General features: G+C 37.5%; 1 protein-coding gene across 6 annotated transcripts in view; it reads right to left on the reverse strand.

Annotated features, from left to right (window-relative positions):
• LOC136864441 (sarcolemmal membrane-associated protein) overlaps nt 1-26,171 on the reverse strand; it is a 700,905-nt gene that overhangs the window by 432,272 nt on the left and 242,462 nt on the right. For all 6 annotated transcript variants that reach the window (XR_010859312.2, XM_067141439.2, XM_067141440.2 and 3 more), the window contains one exon: nt 9,523-9,660. Coding sequence is in view for 5 of the 6 variants with exons in the window: in XM_067141439.2 (XP_066997540.1) it covers nt 9,523-9,660 (138 nt within the window). In the remaining variant the exon portion in view is untranslated. The remainder of the gene's footprint in view (nt 1-9,522; nt 9,661-26,171) is intronic.

Consider the following 26,171-nt stretch of genomic DNA (forward strand, 5'->3'; position numbering starts at 1 on the left):
CAGCCGTTTTCTCGTGATGAGCGAGTGTGCGTACGCAAGTACATACATACAGACAGACAGAAATTACAGAAAATTAAAACATGCATTTCCCCTTGTTACTATGGTCACGACCGGTATGGAAGTATCATTCTTTTTAAATTCTGAGCAATGTATGGACAAAACTCTTATTTTATTTATATTGAGATAAATTAAAATTAGTCAGAATTATCTCCAAATGGCTCCTAAAATCTCTAGAAAAGTCACTAGTCGTTGTCATTGAAATTCTGTCAGTAAATTACTACGAAAGACTCAATATCTAGCGACTAGTCTCTAGAATCGATCAAAGAGAATGGAATCGACTAGACTGATGTGAACGAAAACGAACATATCACATGAGAACGACAGATGACAATCAATATACACTATGCGTCGCGATATACAGGTTTCAATAAACATCACACATTCATGCACATTTCTCGCATTAATAAACGTCGATATTTCATTTGAAAGTGGCCAATGAGCGAAGGACTTCCGGCCACTGGCGTAAAAAAGCTGAAATGGTGGAATTTGAAAACAAATGTTTGAAGTTCACCAAAAAATAAGCTAAAATCGGGAGAAATATTAGAATAATCGGAAGGTGGGAAAAACTGTCAAAAATCGGGAGTCTTCCACCTAAATCCAACGACCTGACCTTCAAAGGTTTGGGTTATGCAAGCTCTACCCGTCTCCAGCTTAAGTCCCCGCTAAACCAACAGGTGTTGGTAACCACGCTTCAATGACTCATTTGTGCATTTAGTTATTTGCCGGAACAGATTGTTGCCTGGTGCAGTATCTTTTACCAAGTTTTTTATCTATCTACAAGATCTTCCGGATCTCATCATCAATTTTCAACATCCAGCTTACACAGTGTTCAGAAGATCTTGTGTATATTAACTTGTTCCAGCATTATACTTTTCTAATATGAAGAAAGTCAGCTTCAAATTTAAGTAAGGCCAAGAGTCTTCCATATCTGGAGACTTGCACAAGATTTGAGTTGCTGACATATATCGAAGGGCCGGTCGGGTGTATATAATGTGACGGACGATTGTGGAGTGGGATTAGTCAGTGAGTGGACTGAGTGAGTTAGCAAGGAGCTCAGTGTGAGCTCGGTCAGCGAGCATCATGGTAGTTGGGTTGCCAGTCAGTGCGAGTTATAGCCTGAGCTTGGTGTGCCAGTCTGTGGAGTATCTGTCTGTCGAACTGTGGACCCATTATGACGCCTGTCACTATGAGTTGTCTCCCTTGGGCCAGCTGCTGGAGGAGAGCATCAAACGTGTTCTGGTACAGCTGTGGAAGAAAACACTGGAATGTCGGCATGGGGTTATGAACTAAGTTCTATCGGAGTGAGGACAGCAAACATCTTCCTGAACTGCAAGACTGTCGTGTGCAGGTTGTGAAGTGTGGACTGTGACAATGCCAAATGTGACAGAGCGATTGAGTGAGACCGTAGGGCTAGCGACCGGAGTCTGTGTGTATTAGTGTACAGTAAATAAGCAGAGAGAGAGAGAGAGAGAGAGAGAGAGAGAGAGAGAGAGAGAGAGAGCGCGCGCGCGTTGCCCATCACTACTATCACTACTGTTATTAGGATGTACACATACCTGGATGCCTCACAATCGTTGTCGGCAGAGTAGCTTCTTGTGATTCGGACGGGACCGCAGGTAAAACAAGTAAAACAATCGTTATGATTGGATTGTTTTTATCCCGTTTTAAACCTACTTCTCTCCGAAAAAATCCTATATTGGCCCGAGTTACAAGATATTAAACGATCACTTTGTTCATGATCTCACCTGCCTATATTAATACGCCCAGCAACAACCATGAATATGTCCTAACTAAAGTAAACTCGTTTTCTCATCCCAAGGTGGTGCACCTCTTTTTTAGACAGGCCCCCAGTGGAAGGAAGTTGCATGTACCATTTTTACCGCAAATCAACCTTCCTGCCATTCGAAATCTCTGGAAATACGGTACCGGGAATCAAACTCAGGCTCCCGAGAATGGCAGCTAATTGTGCTAACCATTATGCTGGCGGATATTCTAGGCCTGCGCTACAGAGCCATACATTTCTTAACTACAAAACACAGATGTATCGCATGACTTTGACTCGTATTTTCATTGCGTGGGTCGTACGGACGAAACTATTCACAAATTTGTGTGATGTCATCAGAGCTGCATAAGGCTTGTAGCCGCTTTGAAGCGGAATCATTGTTTTTCTCTGACTAATTACGTTGGGGGGTCTTGTATGCAAGACTTATTTTTTTCATTTTCTTGATCTCGAATAGCCAAGGGGGTCTAGTACACGAGTAAATACGGTAATTATGGTTCAGTTGCAACCACCTTATATGAATATGTTGCTGTTTTTATTACAGCACAGAAGAAGCCACTACCATGAATAGTGTGCTCTACTGGCCAGCCAGATGTTTGTGCATTCCTAATTTAAATATCAATCTGCTCCATGTGTGAAAGGGTGCTATGTACTAAACTGTCAGAACAATGGTAAATGATATCACAAAGTCAGAAAGAAAAAAGTTATGGAAATGTAAGAGTAAATGCAATATTATTTGCTGATGATAGTATGATTTGGGTAAAGTATTAGAGATTCAATAATAGTTTGATGCTGTAAATGGGATATTTTAACAAGTACAGGAAGAAGCAAGAGATGAAAAAAAGAGAGAGAAAGGAGCTAAAAAAAAGGGACATATTTATGCATGGCACAACATGGGCCATGACCTAGGGTGGCAACCATTTTCAGATCAAGACTTTTTATTATGATATATGTAAGAAATGTATAAATTTAATTCCCAGTCATGCCAAGCCTTTACTTTAATTTATTTTTTTACAATTTGCTTTACATTGCACCGGTTGTCCTTCGGCAATGATGGGGACAGAAGGGGCTAGGAGTGGGAAGAAAGCAACCATGACCTTAAATAACCCTTTCCAGTCCTAGGTAACTAACATTGGCTGCTCTCCCAGGTCTGCCTTTTCTTTCAGGCCATAATGAAATAAACAAATACACAAGATATAACAAGTCACACCACATTAAAAATAACAAAAATAGTTCCTTACTGTTTACCATTACATCAGAGGTGATACTCCTTCAGGGTGTGATACCTCTCGATGCATGTAGTAGGATGGAGTCCTGGGTTTTTCCTACATGTCTTGCAAAAATATACAGTGCATTTCCTCCCTCCGGGTGCCTTGCAGTCATTGCAAACTGCACAGTCCTTATTTTGGCGCTTATCTGGCTGCCCTAGGAAGCGCTGAAGCCCATTTCGTCTCTCTTCTTGCTGCATACTCGCAGATGGCCTTCCTATTTTGACTTTATTTCTGGTTGATCCGACAATGTCTCTTATCAGATGTTTCCTGAATATCTTATGTTTCAATTCTGTTTGCTGTTCAGTATCTTGCACAAGATTGAAAAGAATGAAACTTTACAACACACACTTCCAAAAGCCAGAAAAACATCTTTCTCCACTATTTCAGTGATTTCCTGTAAAAATTGTAGCTTGAAGTATAGTGGTCTGCATGGTTAACTGGACCAATTTTCTTTGCGTATTCCACAATTGCCTTAGGTTTCTCAATGTCACACTTCTCAATTCTGGTTATTTGCTGCACAGTCTGTGCGCCAGCATCATGACACATACTAAGCATCAATACAGTTATTTTATCATGCCATGCAAGTACCATAATTGAACCATCTTTTGCATAAGCCACAACTTCTTTCATTTTCATTTTTTTTCTGGACTCTTCAGGTAATCCTATTCTGTTTGATTTCACAGTTCATGTCAGATCAATTTTATTTCTTAGTAATTCTTGAGCTAATGGCACGCTAGTGTGATAACGGTCTGTGAAAAGGTGAAATCCAGAGCCATCTGACCTTACTAGAAGTTCAGTACATAAATGCATGACAATTCTTGAAGTAAATGGCAAGTCTTGCCTATCTAAACCTCTTCTTGTAACCTGGCCATAATATGGCTTCAAAACCACACACATATCCAGTCCCACAATCTTCTAGAACAAAAACAAGCATTCCCCATTTAGTGGGCTTCTGAGGATTGTATTCTTGAAAGCTATCCTACCCTTGAAAGATACAGTACATCTACCACCACATCTCTACCAGGAATGAAATGGTCTAGAAACTTTGTTTTAAAGAATAACACTATATTTCCTACATTTTTATTTCTACTCTCCATCCCCTTACTTCCTTGGAGGCTACTGGAACCTACATGTAACATCCAATGAATCTGTAGGAATCTTTATGAGAAAACACACTAGGGAAGAAAGGGGCATGGTCCAACCATTCTTTTGAGAAATAATTTTTGATATCTGGATTTGGATTTAAACCCATATTCAAAATCACACCGAAATAGGCTTTCATTTCAGTTACAGTTACCTATTGCCAACTATTCCAAATTGAATGTTTCTGCAGTACCTTATAGGCTAACTTCTCAGCAGCATACTTATTGGCTTCCCTTACAATTTCATGAATTAGTTCATCAGTAAAAAATAACTGAAAGAAATCAATGGGATTCTCTGGCACTGGCCTACCACGACACAGAAATCCATTACTACTTACATTATATGTTTACTGTTTGAGGTTGCTCTTGCTACTGATAAGTTTCTTCCAACCATCACGTGCATCCTGCACAGCAACAGGTTCCTCTTCTATAACCGGTTCATCACTATTCTCATTACTATCACCTGCATAATCATCAGATTCACTCTCCACTTCATCTTCAAATTCACTATCACTAACACTTATTTCATCATTTTCATACACACACGATATTTCGTCGTCACATCGCTTTGCTTTCTTCAACGAGGAAGCAGACATGTTAGTTTACTTCGTGGTCACAGATCATAGATTTTACACTCATCTATTTGTGTACCTCCTGTACAGCCATGTGCTGAACACATCTGAAATCATTAGTTTCAATGTTCAAGAAACAGATGGCAGACAAGTACAGGAGGTCTGTTCATTATGGTGAATTATATAAGCTCTGAGAGAAACGTCATGCCACGCGTGACAGTGGACTGCAATCGTTAAAAGGGAATGTCATGCCGTGCATGGCGAAGGACTGGAAAGGGTTAAGATACAGCCCCAGAATTTGTCTGGTGTGAAAATGGGAAACCATGGAAAACCATCCTTAGGGCTACTGACAGTGGGATTCACAATCGTTGCATTTTATGTGGTATACTCCTGAGTGACCGTATTTATTGTTTTCATTAAAGGATTTAGTATAATGTAAAACGGAAGCATTATTACATGTGGTTTTGTAAGCTATTCTTAAATGGTGTCTTTTGAAAATATTAGTTATGGGGTGGATGTGGGTGTTGTTAAAAGTAAAGTCTTTCTCAGGTTTGCTGTTTCTGCTTAGTTTGGATTTCGGTTGATGTTTTATTTTGTGAATGATTTTATTTATCATGTTTCCACTGTATCCATTTTGCTTCGCTATTTTGTGAATTAGGTTTAGTATTTTTTTTTAGTTCTTCCTGAGATAGGGGTATATTGAAAGCTCTGTATATCATACTGTAGTATGCCACCCTTTTGTGTTAGGGTGAGTGGAATCTATTTTTATTGTATTGGACGTTTGTGCAGGTTTTCTATAGATGTTGTATGTTAAGTGGTCTTCAGTTTTGGTGCCATATGTCAGGATAATTCAGAGTGTGATCTTTTTCAGTTTGCATTGCAAATTTTATATGTGGATCTATTTTGTTTAACTGTTCAAGTATGTTGTTTTCATTCATAAACCTGCAGTCTAAAACAATGAAGATATCATCTACAAATCTACACCAAAATGATATATTGTTGATTTTGCTAATTTCTGAATGCTCTAAGTGGTCTATATAGATCTCAGCTATTATTCCCGAAGCTGGTGAACCCATGAGGAGACCTTGCTGTTTGTAGATGGTATCGTGCAATCTAAAGTAATTATTGTTGAGGGCAAATTCAAGTAAATTAATGAATTCATCTATTCCAAGGAAACTTTGATTACAGTGATTTTTTAGATTTGATTCTATTAATTTTATTGTTTTCTGTGTGGGTATGTTAGGATACATGTTAATGATGTCATATGACGCTAGAATGTGGTGTTTTTCGATTTTCAGCTCTTTAGTGATGTTACAGAATTCTATTGAATTTCGTACTGATTTCTTGGGCTGAGAATACATAATGTTTTTTGAGAAATGTTTGTATGAAACGTGCTAATTTGTAAGTCGGGCTTGATCTATAATTTATAACAGGCCTCATGGGTACTTTGTCTTCATGGATTTTGGGGTATGCTTCACAGTCGGTAGTTTAGGATTCATTATGGTCAGCTTCATGATTTCTTGCTCATGGGTGATTTTCAATAAGGTTTTGAGATTTTTCTGGAGACTGGTAGTTGGATCTTTTTGTTTAAGTTGAAAGGTGTTGTCAAGGAAACACTGTTTAGTTTTAGTGATACAGTGGAACCTCGATTCTCCATTTCTGGAGGGACCACGTAGAAAAAACGTACAATACAGGAAAACTGAAGATCCGGGAACGAATGAACCATCAACAATTAGGCTAAACATCACCAAAATGAAATATGTATACTTATAATCTCATACGTCCCTAAACCAAACCAAACTACAGCCCCAATGGGCCTTCCGCCTACCAAGCGACCGCCCTTGGTCTGAAGGCCTGCATATTATGAGGTGACGCATGGTCAGTGTGACGAATCCTCTCGGCTATTATTCCTGGCTCTCTAGACCGGAGTTGCCATACCACCATTAAATAGCTCCTCAATTAAAGGTAATCGTAGAATGACTGAACCTGGAACCAGCCCTCATATCCAGGTAAAAATGCCTGACCTGGCCAGTAAACGAATCCGGGCCCTCTGGGTGAGAGGCAGGCAAGTTAGACCACGGGGATGGTTTCAAACGTTAATTATCGGTACGCGACTTAAAAATCTTGAAACTTTACACTAAATTTAGCGGGGAAACTTCGTCAGTTTCCTCTGAAAACTTCGTCATATTCCATTGAAAACTTCTTTCAGTTCAGCAACTTTGATCAACCAAACTCTTCGGAAAATCTAAAACCCGTAACGCCAAGCCAAACAACAATCGACCACAAGTAGTTTTTCATTCTATAATCTAATAAAATAAAGCACATTCGATACAAAAGTGTCCAACATGATGGCAAAATCCTTTTTTTTAAATTAATCTTCCATTGTAATTTGGTCACGGGTATGCTGTTCCTAGTCAGTTTATGGAAATCTTGTGCCCCGCAAATTAGGCCTACATCGACTTTTAAAGGTTATGTTGAACTCGAGAATATGGTTTCGAAAGTATCAATCCTCAAGTTATCGAATGCATTATATTTAGTTCTGCCCATCACTTATCACAATCAAATAGGAAAGAGAAAAAATATCATTCACACTTCCGAAATTACGATTATTCGCGACCATGAGCTCAGCTGGAAAGCGTGCTCGCTGTACAAGTCGGTACGAGTGCGAAATGATACGAAGTTTTTAAATGTAACATGTGCAAATAAAGCGACTGCGGATTTTATAAAATTTTAACACAAAAACGTGAAATTCCCAGTCTTATATTAGGACGAAAACAGTACATAGGCAATCCCAAAACCTCCCATGGGTTTATGAATGTAAGGTGCAACATCTGTTCTGGTCTCTATAACATAATCGTATATGATAATATTAAAATTATTACTAAATTTGTGTTACTTAAGAAGGAGCAGTTTTGATTGCTGCCTGAAAGCCCAGTGCCCTGAGGGAAATGCCGAAAACCTGCTTGGCAATACACTCGAAAAAAGTAAAAAAAATAAACAACTAACCCTGGACATAATGTAGACATTTTGCAAGTAACGAACATTTGATGAAACTCGTTCCGTCTTCAAATAGAGCTATCGAAATGCGCTCTGTCTTCTTACAATTGTCGTGGACACTCTCTGCCTCATGATTTCCGAGGATTCTCTAAACAGTACTACCCGAATGCGATGCTAAGATGATCCCTTATGCAAGTTCACCGCCGGTCACTTTACCAGTACAGTACTTCTTCAAATTACCGCAATGACGGGACGTCAACACCAAGATCCGTAAGTATGCCGTAGCCGTCCTTTCGTAAGATACAGTTTTTTTTTAAACGCGCCATCGAGGATTTAGCGTTCATGGGACTGAAATTTCTGGACGGTTGATCCGGGAAATTGTTTCTTCGAAGAACGGATAACGCGGGATTTTTACAACGTGATTTCATTAGGGTGCTCGCGGGACCACGTAATTTGAACGAATAATACGGGAAAACGTAGTTTCCAGGAACGTATAATCGAGGTTCTACTGTATATTTTTTCTTGTCGATGATGACTGAGGTATTACCTTTGTCTGCCTTTGTTATTAATAGATTGTTATGCTTAATTTGGTCTTTATGTTTCTAGAGTTGAATATTATCAGTTATAGATTATAGTATAAAATACATGTACGCTGATATTTTATTTGTATATTAATGAGCTAACTTTTATAAGCACATTTCATTCACAATATTTAAATCTGCATAATTTGCATTGCTAGGGTTGACACCAAAGTCAAGCTATAGTATGCGCACTTTTTAGTGATAGATTTTTGTACTCGTTGGAGGAGTGAGAAGGGAGCACTGCCGGTTCCGGTAATACTGCCAACGGAATGGAAATTAAATCTGAATTGAATCGATAATGTTATCAATCGATATGAATTTTCTAAACCTTTATTATCTTAAGCAAACAAGTGTGTCACATACAATATATATAATACTATATAACATTTCCCGATGCGAAACGTGTTCTTAGCATGAATTCTATAGTTTGGCTTTGCTGTGTAAACAACAACAGTACGAGTACTTAAAGTGTACGCCAGATGTCGCACAGCGATGATAACCGATTCTTAGTTTGCGTTTCAGAGGTTGCCAATACGAATCTCGAAGATAACTGAAGTCGACCGATTCAGCACTAGGCTGTAAATCTATCACTAAAACGTGCGCAGATAGTAATTAGCACTGTCACCACTTTTGAACATGAAAACAGGGCACGGCATTTGACTGAAAAGTTTAAAAACAACTCAAATTTTATGTTTTACTTATTTGATATTGAATGTTAATTTGATAAATAAATTGAGTGTCTGACATTATTTATCACAAGCTTACTTCCGATTGTCTTCTATGAATCATGCAATTCATGCATTATTCCCCCCCCCCCCCCCAACTTTTAGCCAATACATTTTAAGAAAAGGGAACAGGAAGAATTATGCAAGTACATACAGTAGTATTCCTGATTATCTTCATTCTAATTATCCATAACCCTTAACCCATGATTCCCAGAAGATGAATACCTTGAAGATATCGATGACAACAAATGAAGAAAAATAAATATACCCCTTTGACTTTTTTACAGTTGTTTCTATTCACATTTATTTTGAAACACTTGATATGAATTAGAAGATTTTCAATAAAATCCAATTCATGTCCGATTCTATAAATATACACTAAAAGGTAGAATACCTTGCCATTTTCATACCACAAAAGGGCATGATTACGGGATAGGACCTTGCAGTCAAAGATGGCATTATTGGCTGCAGCGCGGGCGCGGGCAACTGAGCGGCCAATCTTTACAGGTTGATCCAAAGTAAGTGTGCGCTCCTGGAAAGAGACGAAGGATTATAACACAGAAAACATCAGTTATGGCTTACAGAACATTGTTCTAAAAGTTAACAAAAGAAAGATATACAATCAAGTCATATTTATCTGTACATTGGAGGTAAACGACACTAACGTTACATTTACTAAATTTTACAAAACAGAAGATTGAAGATGTTTTGCTTTGTTCTCACTTAATTTCCTTGCCTGTTAATAGTATTTTTGTAACAAAATTTTACTGGTTAGTTCTTTGTACGTTATGTATCATGGTGTTTTACATAAACTGATTTTTAATGGGCATGGTGTTATATATCTTTCATTAGCGTGTTGTATTATATGACACAGTGTTTTTGGTATTTAAGAAATAACCAGAAAGACATTACTCAACCACAATTAATTTCACTTTTAAAAATATATTACATAAACAGAACATCACAAATGTTGTGGTATGATTTGTTGTAAGAACATGTTATGTCTGGACCTAAACCTCATCCATGTCTTCTTCTGGATAGTCTCTCTTGTTTGTATTACCTGTATGTCCTAAACTTAAAACTCATGGCAAACTGAACAGACACGGGGTAACAGTGCCATGAAATCATTATATTTCTGCTGGAAAACTGGTAGTGGGACATTTGAGAGTTGTTTCAAACCTACTAGAAATATAAGCCCATGCCTATGGAAACTAACATCATCTACCTCTTGTTGGTTTGGACATGTTATAAGGATGGAGGAGGGAAGGATACCAAAACAAGTATTGGAGGCTAAGATAGGAGGAAAGAGGGCAAGAGGTGGCCCAGAGCAAGATATATGGACTCCGTCAAGAACAGTATAAGGAAAAGAAGAATGGAGAGATGGAAGGACAGGCAATGGTGGAGAAGTAAGTGCCATAAACACCCCGACGTGGCAGGAGCTGGACAATGTGAAATGAAATGAATGAATCAATCAATCAATCTGGTTTTTGATTTATTAATGATGAGCAGTTCTTTTTCTACTAGTCAGATTATCTTTCAACTTTGCAAAGAAAAAAATCACATGTACACATGTGTCTATTTCAGGTGGTTTGAATGACATATTGTTTAGTAAAAATGTCTGAATGTCTTTGAATGCTGTCATCAATGTATAGGTCATAAATTTTTTGAATGTTCAATTCTGGTCCTAAATTTTCTGGTGCTCCTTTCATACTGTTAAGGACTATCATATTGTGAGAAAGAAGAAATACCTTTCAACAGTTTCATCCAAGGTTTTTATGCTTGAAACTTGCTTACATCTTTGATATTTTTCTTACTATTCCTCCTGGCTCAATATTTTTTTAAATGTTTACTACAACTGTATTTGAGACAGTTAGTGTGTTTAAAAACATAATCTCACATACCTTAACTCATGCACTATTTATAGGAAAATAGTACGATAGGGAATTTTCTTTAAACCTCATTAAGTTTAGCTCCCTTTTTCTTGAACGAGGTGTAGTATGGCTCTTAGGACATGCAAAAATAAATTGCTTTTTCATATCTGTATACATTTCCTCACAGCAGTATGAATATCTTCTTTCATTTTTGAACAATTTTTATGAACATTTCATCTTAAATGCGCAAAGCAGCTTCAGTATTTCGGCAGGAACAACTTTACCTTCCTTTCACTTGCACGTTCTTTCCCAGCAGCTACTTTGCATTTACCGACATTACATTCCCAATCAACAGCATATAACATTTTTTACTGTGCTGTGTAATATTTGTTTTATTGTTTATTTTGGGCACGTTCATACTCTTCTAAAACTGCATGACTTAATATAGCACTTCAAGTGAATTTGGTATTTGTTGTTCGTTTGTCACAGTTTGAATATTACTTTTGTTTCGCACCTTATTGTTTGATTGATTATGCATACCATTATTGTCATCCAAATTAGTACTTGCCCCACTTGAATGTACATAAGTTTTGTCTTAATCAGTATCATCCTCTTCGTCATAGCTCGAATAATCTTTTACATCCTCTTCATTGCCAATATCTTAGATTGGCATTTGATTCTGAAACAAAACAAAACCACCTTTACAGAGCTGGAAGCAGAGAGAGTAATACCGATGAGTAATCCGTTTGTAGCAGTAGATCGCACTACCGATCCCCTCCACTTACAACTGCAAGTACTCGCGGAGGACCAGAGCAGAGTGTAGCACACGACACATGTTTAACAAGGGGAGACCACAATGTTCGGATCACAGATTATCTTCAAACTTTGTACACTTTTAGTAGTCCATTAGGACAACAAACTGTGCAAGTAGTAAGGCGTACTACTTAGGCATTTTTGAGAAAATCGCAAGAGAATTTTTGCATCGAATATGTACCGGTGCGTTGCAGTCACGAGCACGAGATGGCGACGGTCAAGTGATTAGTGTTCAAGATCAATAATTGCTGGATCGCTTGATCAAGTCCCGCTGATCGCTTTTGGGTTTTTCAACACCGATCATATTCTTTAATATATATTGCAGGTCAATGCGACCAGGTGCAAAGCAGTCCTGGATACATTTACCCGATATCACCGTCAGGTATGAGGGATTTCGCAAATCATGACAGGATTACATTTTCAAGAAAACTTAATGAATTTGGTCGTTTACTTGATACTTGTTGATAATTATAATTTTTTTTTTTTTTTTTTTTTGTAGTCCGCCTCTGTGGTGGAGTGGTTAGTGTAATTAGCTACCCCCCCGAGGCTCGGGTTCGATTCCTGGCTCTGCCACGAAATTTGAAAAGTGGTACGAGGGCTGGAATGGGGTCCACTCAACCTTGGGAGGTCAAGTGAGTAGAGGGGTTCAATTCCCTCCTCAGCCATTCTCAAAGTAGTTTTTGATGGTTTTGCAGTTCTCCTCCAGGTAAATGCCGGGATGGTACCTAACTTAAGACCACGGCCGCTTCCTTCCCTCTTCCTTACCTATCCCTTCCAATCTTCCCATCCCTCCACAAGGCCCCTGTTCAACATAGCAGGTGAGGCCACCTGGGCGAGGTACTAATCATCCTTCCCAGTTGTATCCCCAACCCAAAGTCTCACGCTCCAGGACACTGCCCTTGAGGCGGTAGAGGTGGGATCACTCGCCGAGTCTGAGGGCAAAACCGACCCTGGAGGGTAAACAGATTAAGAAAGAATATTTTTTGTAATGATAAATAAAGTTCACACAAATACACCTTTTTTCCATTATATTACCTTTGAATTGTAATAATATGAAAGAATATGACCAGTGTTGAAAAACAAAATGACAAACGGGACTCGATATAGCGAACTAGCGGTTATGGAGCTTGAACACTCGACCACCGCCGTTTCGTGCTCATGATCACGACGCACTGGTACACGTTCGACGCAGAAACTTCTCTTGCGATTTTCTCGAGAATACTTTAGTAGTACACCTTACTACTTGCACATTATCTTGGCCTAATGGACAACTGAATATGTACAAAGTTTGAAGATACTCCATGATCCGAAAGTTGTGGCCTCCCCTTGTACCTGTATTCAGTCTGTGCTTATTAAATTTGAATCTATATTTCCTCCGCTTGTTGTGTTTTGTAGATAATGCAAGGTATGTTAGATAATAATTGTAGTATTAGTTTGATATTTAATCCCATTTTTAGATGGTATTCATAAAGGAATTTAATCTATTTTTGTCGAACCATTTCATTAAAGGGCACATTTGCGTTACTTTCCACTTCCCGAATCAAGTCCACTTTATCTGCGACAGACAGTTTTTCTTTTCACTGCCATAGTCAACTTCATTAAAAACACGAACTAGAGCAAACTGACTTGAAAGTTGGATAATCCACGCGATACACAACACACGAACTAACGCCAACTTACGTAAACTGACGCTACACTCTAATGCTGCTACAGATGTACATACTCAAACAGAGCTCAGCCGAGTACTGCATGCATGCAAGCAAAGCATCGCAAGAGTTTGAACGTAGTGTCATCGTTAGTCTTAGGATGCGGTCGGCTAAGTTCGAGCTCGCTCGTTCGTGTAGCGAGGAATCGCTACGGAAGATAATCGATCACGTTATATAAACACTGGGGTCGAGAGTATGAATACTGATAACAGAAAAACAAACGCGCCCAAATTTGGAAAACGAGAAGGTGGTAATGTTTCACGTTGGTACCAACAGCGTAAGGCAAGCATGTAAAAGTGCCAACATAGTTGGGGATGTGTGGGATCTCGAAAATGCAGCATGGATGTAGTTTAAGGAAGAGAAAATTGTTATCAGAGGAATACTGTGTAGGAGGGATTGAAATGAGACTATGAAGTGGGTTTGTGGGAAACTAGGAGTGAGATTTCTAGATCCTAATGTGTGTGTAGGAGATTGGGATCTGCGCTCAGATGGCCTTCATTTAAACCACAGTGGTACGTATCAGTTAGGAAATTTGTTTAGAAGGATTATAGGGAGGTACATTTAGGGAAATGGGGTGGTCTAGGGAGCGGTGGTAAGGGTACAGGGAACTGGAAGTCAAGTAGGGATGACATAAAAATGTTAGTGTTGAAATGTAGAAGTACTGTAAAGAAAGGAATAGAATTAAGTAATTTAATAGATGGGTGTATGGAATCTTGATGGATTGTGTTAGCGGTTTGTATTGGTTTTCTAAAAATCTTATAGATTAGACTGTAAGAAGAAAATCACTGACAAAGATCTTATCATAACAAAAGCCAATAAAGGCAACTCCACTGTTATTATGAAGAAGTCAGATTACATACAAAAAACTAAACAATTCTTCACAGACAGCTTTTTTTTATATAATCAAAAAGAGACCCTACACTAAAAAATCAGCATAAGTTTAAACAAACACTAAAAAATGCATCATCTATTAACAGACAAAGGAAAGAAATTAATTAATATGAATCCAGGCTTGCCAACTATCAAAGCACTTCCTAAAATACATAAAACTGATGTTCCTCTCTGACCCATCAATTACAGACCTAGCCCTTTATATAAAACTACCAATTACCCGCGGTTTCGCTCGCATGGATTTTGTAATTTGATCAAGGTTATCGTTCCTCGGCATTGTATTAAGATATTATCTGAAAATTCCTAAAGTATAAAAACACCCAAAAATTGAGTTTCATTTACCCCAAAAATTCTTGTAAACCATGTTTGTGGTATTACCTTTTGGGGCTAAGATGACCATTGGACATAGAACTGTACATGTGAGAAACAGTCTTCCCTCAAGTCGAAAATAAAAATACATGTTTCTTAATTTTTTAAGGAGATTCCAAATACCTATTCCACATCTGTAACATCTTCAGTTTTTGAGATATACATAAGTATCCCCATAAGAAGAATTCCACCCCTTGATCAGTCCTTTCCCAAACTCCAGCCCCATTTAAGTGTATTTTCCGAAAACAAAAATAACAATTTTCACATCTGAAACATCTTCAGTTTTTAAGATGTAAGTATCCTCATAAAAAAATCATTCAACTATTTTTCACTTCTTTTCACCCCCCGTTAAGTGCCTTCTCCAAAAACAAAAAGGTACATGTTCCTGTATTTTTAAAGGACTTTCCAAATACCAAGTTTCTTGCCTCTAACATGTTAAATTTTAAATGTAAATATACCGGTACTCATTTTAAAAAATCACCTGCCTTTCCAATTCCTTTCAGCCCCTCAACTGGATTTTCCGAAAACAAAAAAAATATGTGTTTCATTATTTTTAAAGGAGATTCCAAATACCAGTTTTCATGTCTCTACATTTGTAACAATTTCAGGTTTTGAGATATATGTATACTCATAAAAATAATTGAACTTCTTCTTCACTTCATTCCAGCCCTCTCCCGCCTTCAGTGGACTTTCCAAAAACAAAAGTACGTATTTCTTTATTTTGAAAGGAAATTCAAAGCACCAACTTTCACGTCTGTAACAGCTTAAGTTTTTAAGATAAAGTGTCCTCTTAAACATATTTCAACTCCTTATTTACTTATGTTGAACTCCACACCACTTACGTTGATTTTCTGAAAAAAGAAATGCATGTTTCTTTATTTTTAAAGGAGATTCGAAATACTAATTTTCACGTCTGTAATATCATCCGTTTTTGAGATAGATTATCCTCATCAAAGTATTTCAACTCCTCCTTCACCCCCCACCCCCCCCCACCTTTCCTACCCACTAAGTTGATTCTCCTATCCCCAAAAGTGCATGTTTCTTTATTTTTAAAGGAGATCCCAAATATAAATTTTCACGAGTGTAACCTCTTTACTTTTTGAGATATAAGTATCCTCATACAAAGAATTCAACTACTTTTTCTATTAATTCACCCCCCTCAAGTGGATTTTCCAAAGACAAAAGATTACGTGCTTCTTTACTTTGAAACAAAATTCCAAATTTTCATGTCTGCAGTGTCTTCAGTTTTTGAGATATAGTACCCTCATGAAAGGAATTCAACTCCTTTTTAACTCCACCCTCGTCCGTTAAGTTGGTATCACCCTACCCAAAAAAAGTGTGTTTCTTTACTTTTCAAGGAGGTTCCAAATACCAATTTCCACGTCTGTAACCTTCAGTTTTGAGATGTAAGTTTCTCCAGCAAAAGCAATTTTTTCACTTCCTTTCACACTCCCCACTTAGGTGAATTTTCCAAAAATAAACAGTCCCTGTTTCTTTTATAAGAGCTTCCAAATACAAATTATCACGACTGTAACATCTTCAGTTTTTGAGATATATGTATTCTTGTAAAAGGAATTAATCTCCGTTTTCATACCCCTGTACCAAACTGATTCCCCCCCCCCAAATGCGTGTTTATTTTTAAAGGAGATTCCAAATACCAGTCTTCACGTTTGTAACATCTTTAGATTTTTTTGGTATATATATATATATATATTGAACCATTCTGTTCATGGTCAAAGAATGCTTATTTTATAATAATTATGGGAATTGTATGAGACCACACGTGCTATCTGTGAGAACGTAGCGTCAGAAGCGAGCTGAAGTTTCTAGATGCTCATTAAAATTTATTACCCCAGCGAACCTCTTCACTTGCAGCTTGGGACACACGCAGCTCCGTGAGATATCGCAGGAATTTTACATTGGAGGGAAAGGAATTTATTCAATATCTTGGATTACAAGATGAATGCAGTGGATTGGATACAAGAACTGCAATCAGGATATTTTTCTGAAAATGTTGATATGCGGCATGGCTATAGTTGCAATCACAATGAAAGTATAAGTACTTAATATGCATATCGCGGAAGAAATTTTCCACACCGCGGACGCGTGCATGAAGCCCACACAGAGCTTGGTAGCGTGGATGCGAGACTGCTAATATATAAGACTGCCGAGCGCGCGAGAGTCATTCACTGTGTGTATCGATGTCACATAGGTGTCTGTCACGCCGCTGCTCAGCGAAGAGAAGACCACCTTCATCCACAAGCAATGCAGTCAGAGTTCACCTTATACTTGGGAAATGTAAGTAACAACTATTTAGAATAGAGATCAGAACTTTATACAGCAAGTATTGACCTGTTTTCCTATGAAAATATTCTGCTGCTAGTAATGCTGTTCGTGCATAGTCACATCGCATAATCTGAGGTTCATATTGTCCTAAACGAATGACATATACTAGTGTAGGCTCAGAAGATTGATATTAATGTAATTCGGTCAGTAGAGAGAGCGGTCATGAATAAGGGAAAGTGCAGTTGAGAATTGTGTACCTGTATTACTAGAATAACGCTCAGAATGTGACCTGATATTACCAGATCAAAAGAAAAGGTTAGAGGGGAGATATAGGCATCAAACGGAGGACACATTATAATGTGATTTTCCTTACAGTTTCTCCTACATCACGAGTGGACTGGACACTGCTCATCCATCACGGTGAAGCGGTAATTGGGACCGAAGCTGTCGAGTATTCTTCACGCCATCGAGGTGCGAACCAGGACCATCGGCGACGTCCAATCATCACGACATCGAGGAGGCGATCATCAAGTCACCTGAACGAGCTGCAGAGAACATCACAGCCGACCAGGATGTCACCAGTCATCGAACCACGAGTGCTGTCACCAGCTTCTAACGTCAACATGATGGTGTAAATTTGCGATGTCTAAAGGGGGACTGTTCAGTTATATCACCAGACACAGGTTAGATAATTACATTGTTTAAGCATGCAGCAATACGATAATGGTTAGGTCAATTGTAGATAGATTTGGGCTTCTGCCAATATGTAAATGGGTTAGGATATGAATGTCCATGTAAATAGAAGCTATGCCCAGGACTCAAGCTTAATTAGATAGTTAATATTTGCATGTTGTTATTCTTATTTGTTTCGTTAGTGTCATTCTTACAGACATTATATTCAAGGTAGGGAAATCGAGCTCGTGTATTTCATTTCACCGGGACCTATACGGTCTTATATGAGTGTAAACAAGACAAGCAGTTTAGGTACTAACAAGGTGCATGTGCAGTGTAGACTGTAATGTTAGTTGTCGAATGAAGGAAGCCAAAGATCTTCTATATCTCTTAAATACACTTGGGTTGGCGTATCAAGCTAAGCAAGTCATATCGTATGAAGCCCAGAAGAATTGAGGAATAATGTTATTGTGCCCAGAGTATTGAGATGAGGCCCTAAAGAGAATAAGAAATAAGAGTTAAGTAATAATTTGTGAATGCGAGTGCCAATAAGAAGGCCAGGGTATGTATAGGAATGTGCCGCTGAGAGCACCAATGCTAAATGATGAACGAGCCTGTTGTATTTGAGTTTATCTGCGGTAGAGTGTTGAATTTGTAATATAAGGAATAAAATTTCCTCTAGTAATTATATTATAATGAGGGCAATAGGTATGTCAGATTCATGGGTCGAGAAGAAGGGAGAGTCGCCCCCCTGTTTCTGTTTACATGCTGTCAGCTGAGGGAGATATTTATGACAGTAAGGAAGGGCTGCTCAGTTTGTACAAAACGCCGAGGTGTTGAGAGGCTAATATGGGTCGCTTCTGACATCAGGACACGAAAGTCTGAAAGCAGAAACTGTGTGTTCGTCTGTCAAGAATACAGGAGAGTAGTGACCTTTTTATATTATGGTCCGGAAGACGAAATTTTATACACGATTGCCGGTGTCATTCATAGAGGCACATAACGAGCTAGATGTATCTGCATGAAGTAAAATATATGTTCTTCTCGTTTATGTGTTGTCATATGGTTGTTGTACTTGGGAGAGTCTCGCGATCGATTCCCAGACTATGGAGTGTATATTGTATATTAGAATTTGTAGGATAATTAGGAGCACTGAGGCACTGTTTCATGTTATAAATAAATTTGGTTCTTTGTAGATATAAGTTGCCTACGAGCAGATTTATGTTTAAATTCATTTTATTTGATGTAACCATTATGGTGGTTGTTGCAGTGACTGACGTTTACGTGATGCAAGACATCTGCTCCACACCGTTTATATGTCAATCAAGATACCCAATTTTGTCAAGAAACCAATTAAATGTGTTTATGACTATCATGTCAGTTATATTTTTTAAAAATTATATTTGTTAATAATCAGAATTTTTAGATTATTGTAATAAACCAGTTTGTTAAAATCGGAAATGCAGCTCAACCATGGTTTATTTTTGGCTAGTGTTAGTTAACACCTTGCACATTTTTATTCCTCTTCATTTATTTTATTTTATTTTATTACGTTAACCCTTTCCTTACCCGATAACCCTGAAGAATGCTGTTACACCAGAGCTGATGAAGAGGACAGTCATGCAAGGTAAGCTATGCGCCATAATGATTCACTTGGCGATGAGTGTATTGTTCACTATAATGCACTTGGTCCGATCTCAGCATTGGCTTGACGTTGACTAAGTCATTATAGGGCACAATATATATATACACACACATATACAAAAAATTCAACTAATTTTTCAATTCTTTCACCCCCCTCCTGTTAAGGGTTTTTCCATAAACAAAAGAATATGTGTTTCTTTATTTTCAAAGGAGATTCCAAATCCCAATTGTCACGTCTGTAACATCTTCTGTTTTTAAGATATAAGACTCCTCAAAAAAGGTGTTCAACCCCTTTCCCTCTTTTTTCACCCCACCCCCTCAATGGGATTTTCTGAAAACAAAAAAATACGTGTTTCTTTATTTTTAAAGGAGATTCAAAATACAAATTGCAACGTCTATAAACTTTCAAGTTTTTGAGATATAGATATCCTCCTTTTAAGAATTCACCCCCAGTTCACCCCCATAGCACTGGAATATCCAAAAATCCTCCCTTAGTGAGCACCTACACCCCAAAATGTTATTTCTTTATGTCCAGTAGTTTTGGCTCGGCGATGATGAATCATTCACTCAGGACATGTTATTTTATATCTATAGATGTACTATCAATTACCCGCAGCTTCGCTCGCATGGATTTAGTCATTTTATCAAAGTAATCTTTCCTCGGCGTTGTACTAAGGCTTTATCTGAAAATTCCTAAAGTATAAAACTCACCCAAAAAATGAGATTAATTTACCCCAGAAATTCTTTGTAAACCATATTTGTGGTATTACCTTTTGGGGCTAAGACGACCATGTGACATAGAACTGTACATGTGAAAAACAGTTTTCTCTCAAGTCGAAAAAATAAATACACATTTCTTTATTTTTAAAGGAGATTCCAAATACCAATTTTCACGTCGGTAACATCTCCAGTTTCTAAGATATAAGTATCCTCATAAAAAAATAATTCAACTACTTTTCACTTCCTTTCACCCCCTGTTAAGTGCCTTCTCTGGGAAAAAAAAAGGTACAGTTTCCTGTATTTTTAAAGGACTTTCCAAATAACAAGTTTCTTGTCTGTAACACGTTAAGTTTTTGACATATAATATTTCTTTTTTTTTTTTTTACAATTGGCTTTACATCGCACTGACACAGATAGGTCTTATGGTGACGATGGGATAGGAAAGGCCTAGGAGTGGGAAGGAAGCGGTCGTGACCTTAATTAATGTACAGCCCCAGCATTTGCCTGGTGTTAAAATCGGAAACCACGGAAAACCATTTTCAGGGCTGCCGACAGCGGGGTTCGAACCTACTATCTCCTGGATGCAAGCTCACAGCTGCGCGGCCCTAACCGTATGGCCAACTCGCCCGGTGACATAAAATGTAGATATAACGGTGCTCATTTTAAAAATTCACCCCCTTTTCCAATTTGTTACAGCCCCTTAACTGTATTTTCCGAAGAAAAAAAAAAAAGGTGCTTTAGTATTTTTAAATTAGATTCCAAATACCAGTTTTCATGCCTGTACATCTATAACACCTTCAGTTTTTGAGATAAATTTATACTCATAAGAATAATTCTTCTTCTTCTTTCCATCCCTCTCCCGCCTTAAGTGGACTTACCGAAAACAAAAAAAACGTGTTTCTTTATTTTGAAAGTCAATTCAAAATACCAACTTTCACGTCTATAACAGCTTCAGTTTTTAAGATAAAGTATCATCATAAACATATTTCAACTTTTATTTACTTATTTTGAACCCCACAACCCTTATGTCGATTTTCCGAACGAAAAAAACAGAAACAAATGCTTGTTTCTTCATTTGCAAAGGAGATACCAAATACAAATTTTCACGTCTGTAACATTTCTGTTGTTGAGATATAAGTATACTCATAAAAGTAATTCAACACTTTTTTCATCCCCCTTCCTACCCGTTAAGTTGAATCCACCCTCCCCGACAGTGCGTGTTTTCTTATTTTTAAAGGAGATTCCAAACACCAATTTTCACGTCTTTAACATTTATAGTTTTTGAGATATAAGTATCCTCACACAAAGAATTCAACTAATTTTTCACTTCATTCATCCCCCTTAAGTGGATTTTCCGAAGACAAAAGAACACGTGTTTCTTTACTTTGAAAGAAGATACCAAATACAAATGTTCATGCCTCTAACATCTTCAGTTTGTGAGATATAAGTCTCCTCATAAAAAATAATTCAACTCCTTTTTCACCCCAGCCTTTAAGTTGATTCCCCCCCTCCAAAAATGCATGTTTCTTTATATTTTAAATTGATTCAACATACAAATTTTCACATGTTACCATAAGTTTTTGAGATGTAAGTTTCTTCATAAAAAGAACTATACTCTTTCACTTCCTTTCACTCTTCCCCCTTAAGTGAATTTTCCGAAAACCAAAAAAACTTCTTTCTTTATTTATAAAGGAGCTTCCAAATTCCAATTATCATGACTGTAACCTCTTCAGTTTTGAGATATATGTATCCTCATAAATACGGAATTAAACTCCTTTTTCACCCCCCCCCCCCTGAAATGCGTGTGTGTTTTAACCCATCCGCTTACCTTATAAACATTAGTTCCGGATCTTTAAATTACCGTTTAAATGCTGGTGTTTATAAGGTCCATGCAAGACTGTGCTTAAATTATAATATCACTGCAGCTATACGCTAAAATGTTGTCGAACTTTCATAGAAACACCCAAAAATAATCATTTCAATGGAATGTGCTGCATTACAGTGAAAAATATGAACAATGCACTATAAACTCACCTAGAAATTCTTACGGTGCGTCGGAACATTTACGTTCGTAATATTTACATCTGCTTCTTGACTCGTATTACTATCACTAACTTCACTAAGCACAGATAACATACCCACATCACTAGATTCACAGGTAAAACTTTCAGATATCAATCAATCAATCAATCAATCAATCAATCAATCAATCAATCAATACTGATCTGCATTTGGGGCAGTCGCCTAGGTGGCAGATTCCCTATATGTTGTTTTCCTAGCCTTTTCCTAAATGATTTCAAAGAAATTGGAAATTTATTGAACGTCTCCCTTCGTAAGTTATTCCAATCCCTAACTCCCCTTCCTATAAATGAATATTTGCCCCAGTTTGTCCTCTTGAATTCCAACTTTATCTTCGTATTGTGATCTTCCCTACTTTTATAAACGCCACCCAAACTTATTCGTCTACTAATGTCATTCCACGCAATCTCTCCGCTGACAGCTCGGAACATACCACTTATGATGTAGATGTTGATTCCCATAGGGAACCTAAAATATTTGTCCCGAATGAGTAAATTTATAATACCAATATAATGGTCCGTTATTGGACATTATAAATTTTCCAGCTAACTCATTCTTGGTTGCCTGCGTTTCGCCCTCGTGTGCTAAGTTAGGCTCGTCAGTTGGGACTTAGCACACCACCCAAGACGCAAGGCTGGTGCATACCGTGGAGGCCACTGCATAGGCTATTTGAAGCCACCAGCAGTGCCAATGCACTATGAGAGCTATGTGAGACATGTGAGCTATGTGAGGGCGAAACGCAGGCAATCAAGAATGAGTTAGCTGGAAAATTTATAATGTCCAATAACGGACCATTATATTGGTATTACATACCACTTAGTCGAGCAGCTCTTCTTCACAATCACTATTCAGTAAAATATCCACGACTTCTCGCTCGGTAATAGCCTCACGCGTGCTCATCTTTACTCACTGAACACCCGTGACATCAGCTCAATGCTATCTCCAATTTATGCGGTTAATCCCCTAAACATGACTCAAATACAGCTGAAAGGACTTCCTTCAGATATAAAGAATGATTTTAATGCCATCTGTTGACTTTTTAATGTACTACCTTCCCTTTACCATCGATAAAGCAGTACGCTGCACTACCACGTCGATTCGACGGTTAGGTAAGCCGGGCACAGGCTCGCACATCCCATCGATTCGACGGTTAGGTAAGCCGGTGGGTTAAAAGGAGATTCCAAATACTAATTTTCAAGTCTGTAACATCTTTAGTTTTTGAGATATAAGTATCCTCATGAAACAAATTCAACTCCTTTTACATTCCAACACCGCCTGTTAAGTTGGCTTACCCCCACCCAAAAATTCCATGTTTCTTTATTTTTAAAGGAGATTCCAAATACCAATTTCCACGTCTGTAACCTTCAGGTTTAAGATATAAGTTTCTACACAAAAAGAATTTAATTTTTTTTACTTCCTTTCACACTCCCCACTCAAGTGAATTTTCCAAAAACAAACAGTACCCGTTTCTTTAAAAGAGCTTCCAAATACCAATTATCACAACTGTAACGTGCAGTTTTTGGGATATATGTATCCTCGTAAAAGGAATTCACCTCCATTTTCACTCCCCCCCTTCCAAGTTGATTTCCCCACCAAATGCGTGTTTCTTTATTTTAAAGGAGATTCCAAATACCAGTTTACACGTTTGTAACAACTTTAGGTTTTTTGGTATATATATTCTCATACAAATAATTCAACTATTTTTTTAATTCTTTCACCTCCCCCCTCCCTCCATTAAGGGATTTTTCGGAAAACCAAACAATTCGTGTTTCTTTATTTTTAAAGGAGATTCCAAATACCAATTTCATGTCTGCAACATGTTACGTTTTTGAGATATACTGTAGATACGCTAATTTTAAAAATTAACCCCCTTTTTCAGTTCCCCTTAAGTGGATTTTCCAAATAAAATATCTATGTTTCTTTACCTTTACAGGACATTCCAAATACCAGTTTTCAAATATGTAATATGTTACGTATCTGAGATAATTTGCAGATATCGTTTTTTTTTTTTTTAATTCACCCCGTTTGTCACTCCTGTTCACTTCCTATTCATCGGATTTTTCAAAAACACAAAAATACGTGTTTCTTTATTTTCAAAGGAGATTCCAAATTTCAATTTTCATGTCTAATATCTTCAGTTTTTGAGATACAAGCCTCCTCATAACAGGTGTTCAACCTGTTTCCCCCCTTTTTCACCCCCCTTAATGGGATTTTCCAAAAACAAACAAATACGTGTTTATTTATAAAGGAGATTCCAAATACCAATAGAAATTACCATTTTTTATCTCGGAATTCCATTAAGAACACTAATGAATTGGTTGAAAAACTAAATCATGTTACTATTCAACCCAACTATTCTCTCCATTCTGTCGATATTGTTAATATGTACCCAAGCAGCCTGATTTCAAAACTCTGTCCCATTAATCATAACAATTTAAAAAAACACAGTGGTCTGAGCCCACTAGAAATTTAAGATTTCATCTCTTCTAAAAGTGGTTTTGAATAACAATTATTTCACATTTGATAACACCATTTATCAGCAAAATGGATTAACTATGGGATCGCCAGCATCAGGCATCCTGGCTGAAATCTACCTGGATCATTTGGAACACACCAAAATTAATAACATCTTTAATATTATTATTTTTGGGACAAGATATGTGGATGACACTCTTGTGATCATGAACTAAAATACAACTGACACCATCACCACTCTATCCCACCTTAATCACATTGACCCATATATAAAATTTACACTAGAATCAGAAAATGATGAAAAAAACTCAATTATTTAGATCCAACGATCATCAGACAACCGGGTTCACTGAGCTATAAGATTCTTAGAAAACCAACGCAAACTGCTAACACAATCCATCAAGATTCCATACACCCACATGCCCATAAATGTGCAGCGTGCCACAGTATGGTACACCGCACTTTTAGCATTTGGCTGTCTAGGGAAGAACTTAAGAGACTAATTAAAGCCCATTTGCAGTATAGCTAAATTTAATGGCTACAACAGCTCCTTTATAGAGAAAATCAATTATAAACATAAACAGCAACCTTCAACCACCTTAACAAAAGAAAACACTCACAACAATTTATCTAATTTTATGTTTAATAGTAAACAAGTCTACCAAATCACAATAATATTTAAAAAGCATGGAGTCAAAATAGCCTTCAAAACTTGTAAGAGAAACACAGATATTTTACACAACATCCGTTTTATTAATCATAGCAATAAGTTCACCAAGTCAGGTGTTTATAGACTCAATTGTAATAATTGTAACGCATCTTATGTCAGTCAAACATGTAGAAGCTTCCACACAGGATAATTACAGTAGAACATGTTAACGCTCTGTTATATAACACATTTTCGGCCATGGGAGAGCACATGGGTGATACTAACTATAAGTTCACTAACATCAACCAAGACATGAAAATTCTCAAAAAGTTATACAAAAAGGCCCTCTGCTTAATATTATGGAAAATTGTTTTATCCACCTGGAACAGTTTTTCAATTCTAACTTCAATCTAAATGAAATTTCAGAGAAATCAAACATTTTCTTTGACCTTTTAATTACTATCTTTAGTGATCATGCCTCAATAAAAAGAATTCTTTCTTTTATAATCTCTTTAAATTCCCCTCTCAGCAGCAGTCTTTCTTTCTTCATCCTTCAGCCCCACCTTAGACACCCCTTCTCTGCCTCTCCCCTCTGTTGATTGCTCCCTCCCCTACCCTCCCTATCTACTCCTTTCTTCACATTGCCTGCTTCCTACAGCAAGTCAGTGCTTGTTCCCTATCCACTCTTTTGTTTACATGGCCTGCCTGCTTCCTCCAGCAAGTCAGTGCTTGTTCCACGTGAGACAGAGGCGAATCTCATAAATCATTTTTCTCCTTTTTAATTTCTTTTCTGTATTTTAGTCATTCCTAATTCTGGCTATCATTTCCAGATTTACTTCTTTGCCTGAGGTCCTAGATCAACTTCAAG

The sequence above is a fragment of the Anabrus simplex genome, chromosome 2 (assembly GCF_040414725.1).
Source record: "Anabrus simplex isolate iqAnaSimp1 chromosome 2, ASM4041472v1, whole genome shotgun sequence".
Lineage (NCBI taxonomy): Eukaryota > Metazoa > Arthropoda > Insecta > Orthoptera > Tettigoniidae > Anabrus > Anabrus simplex.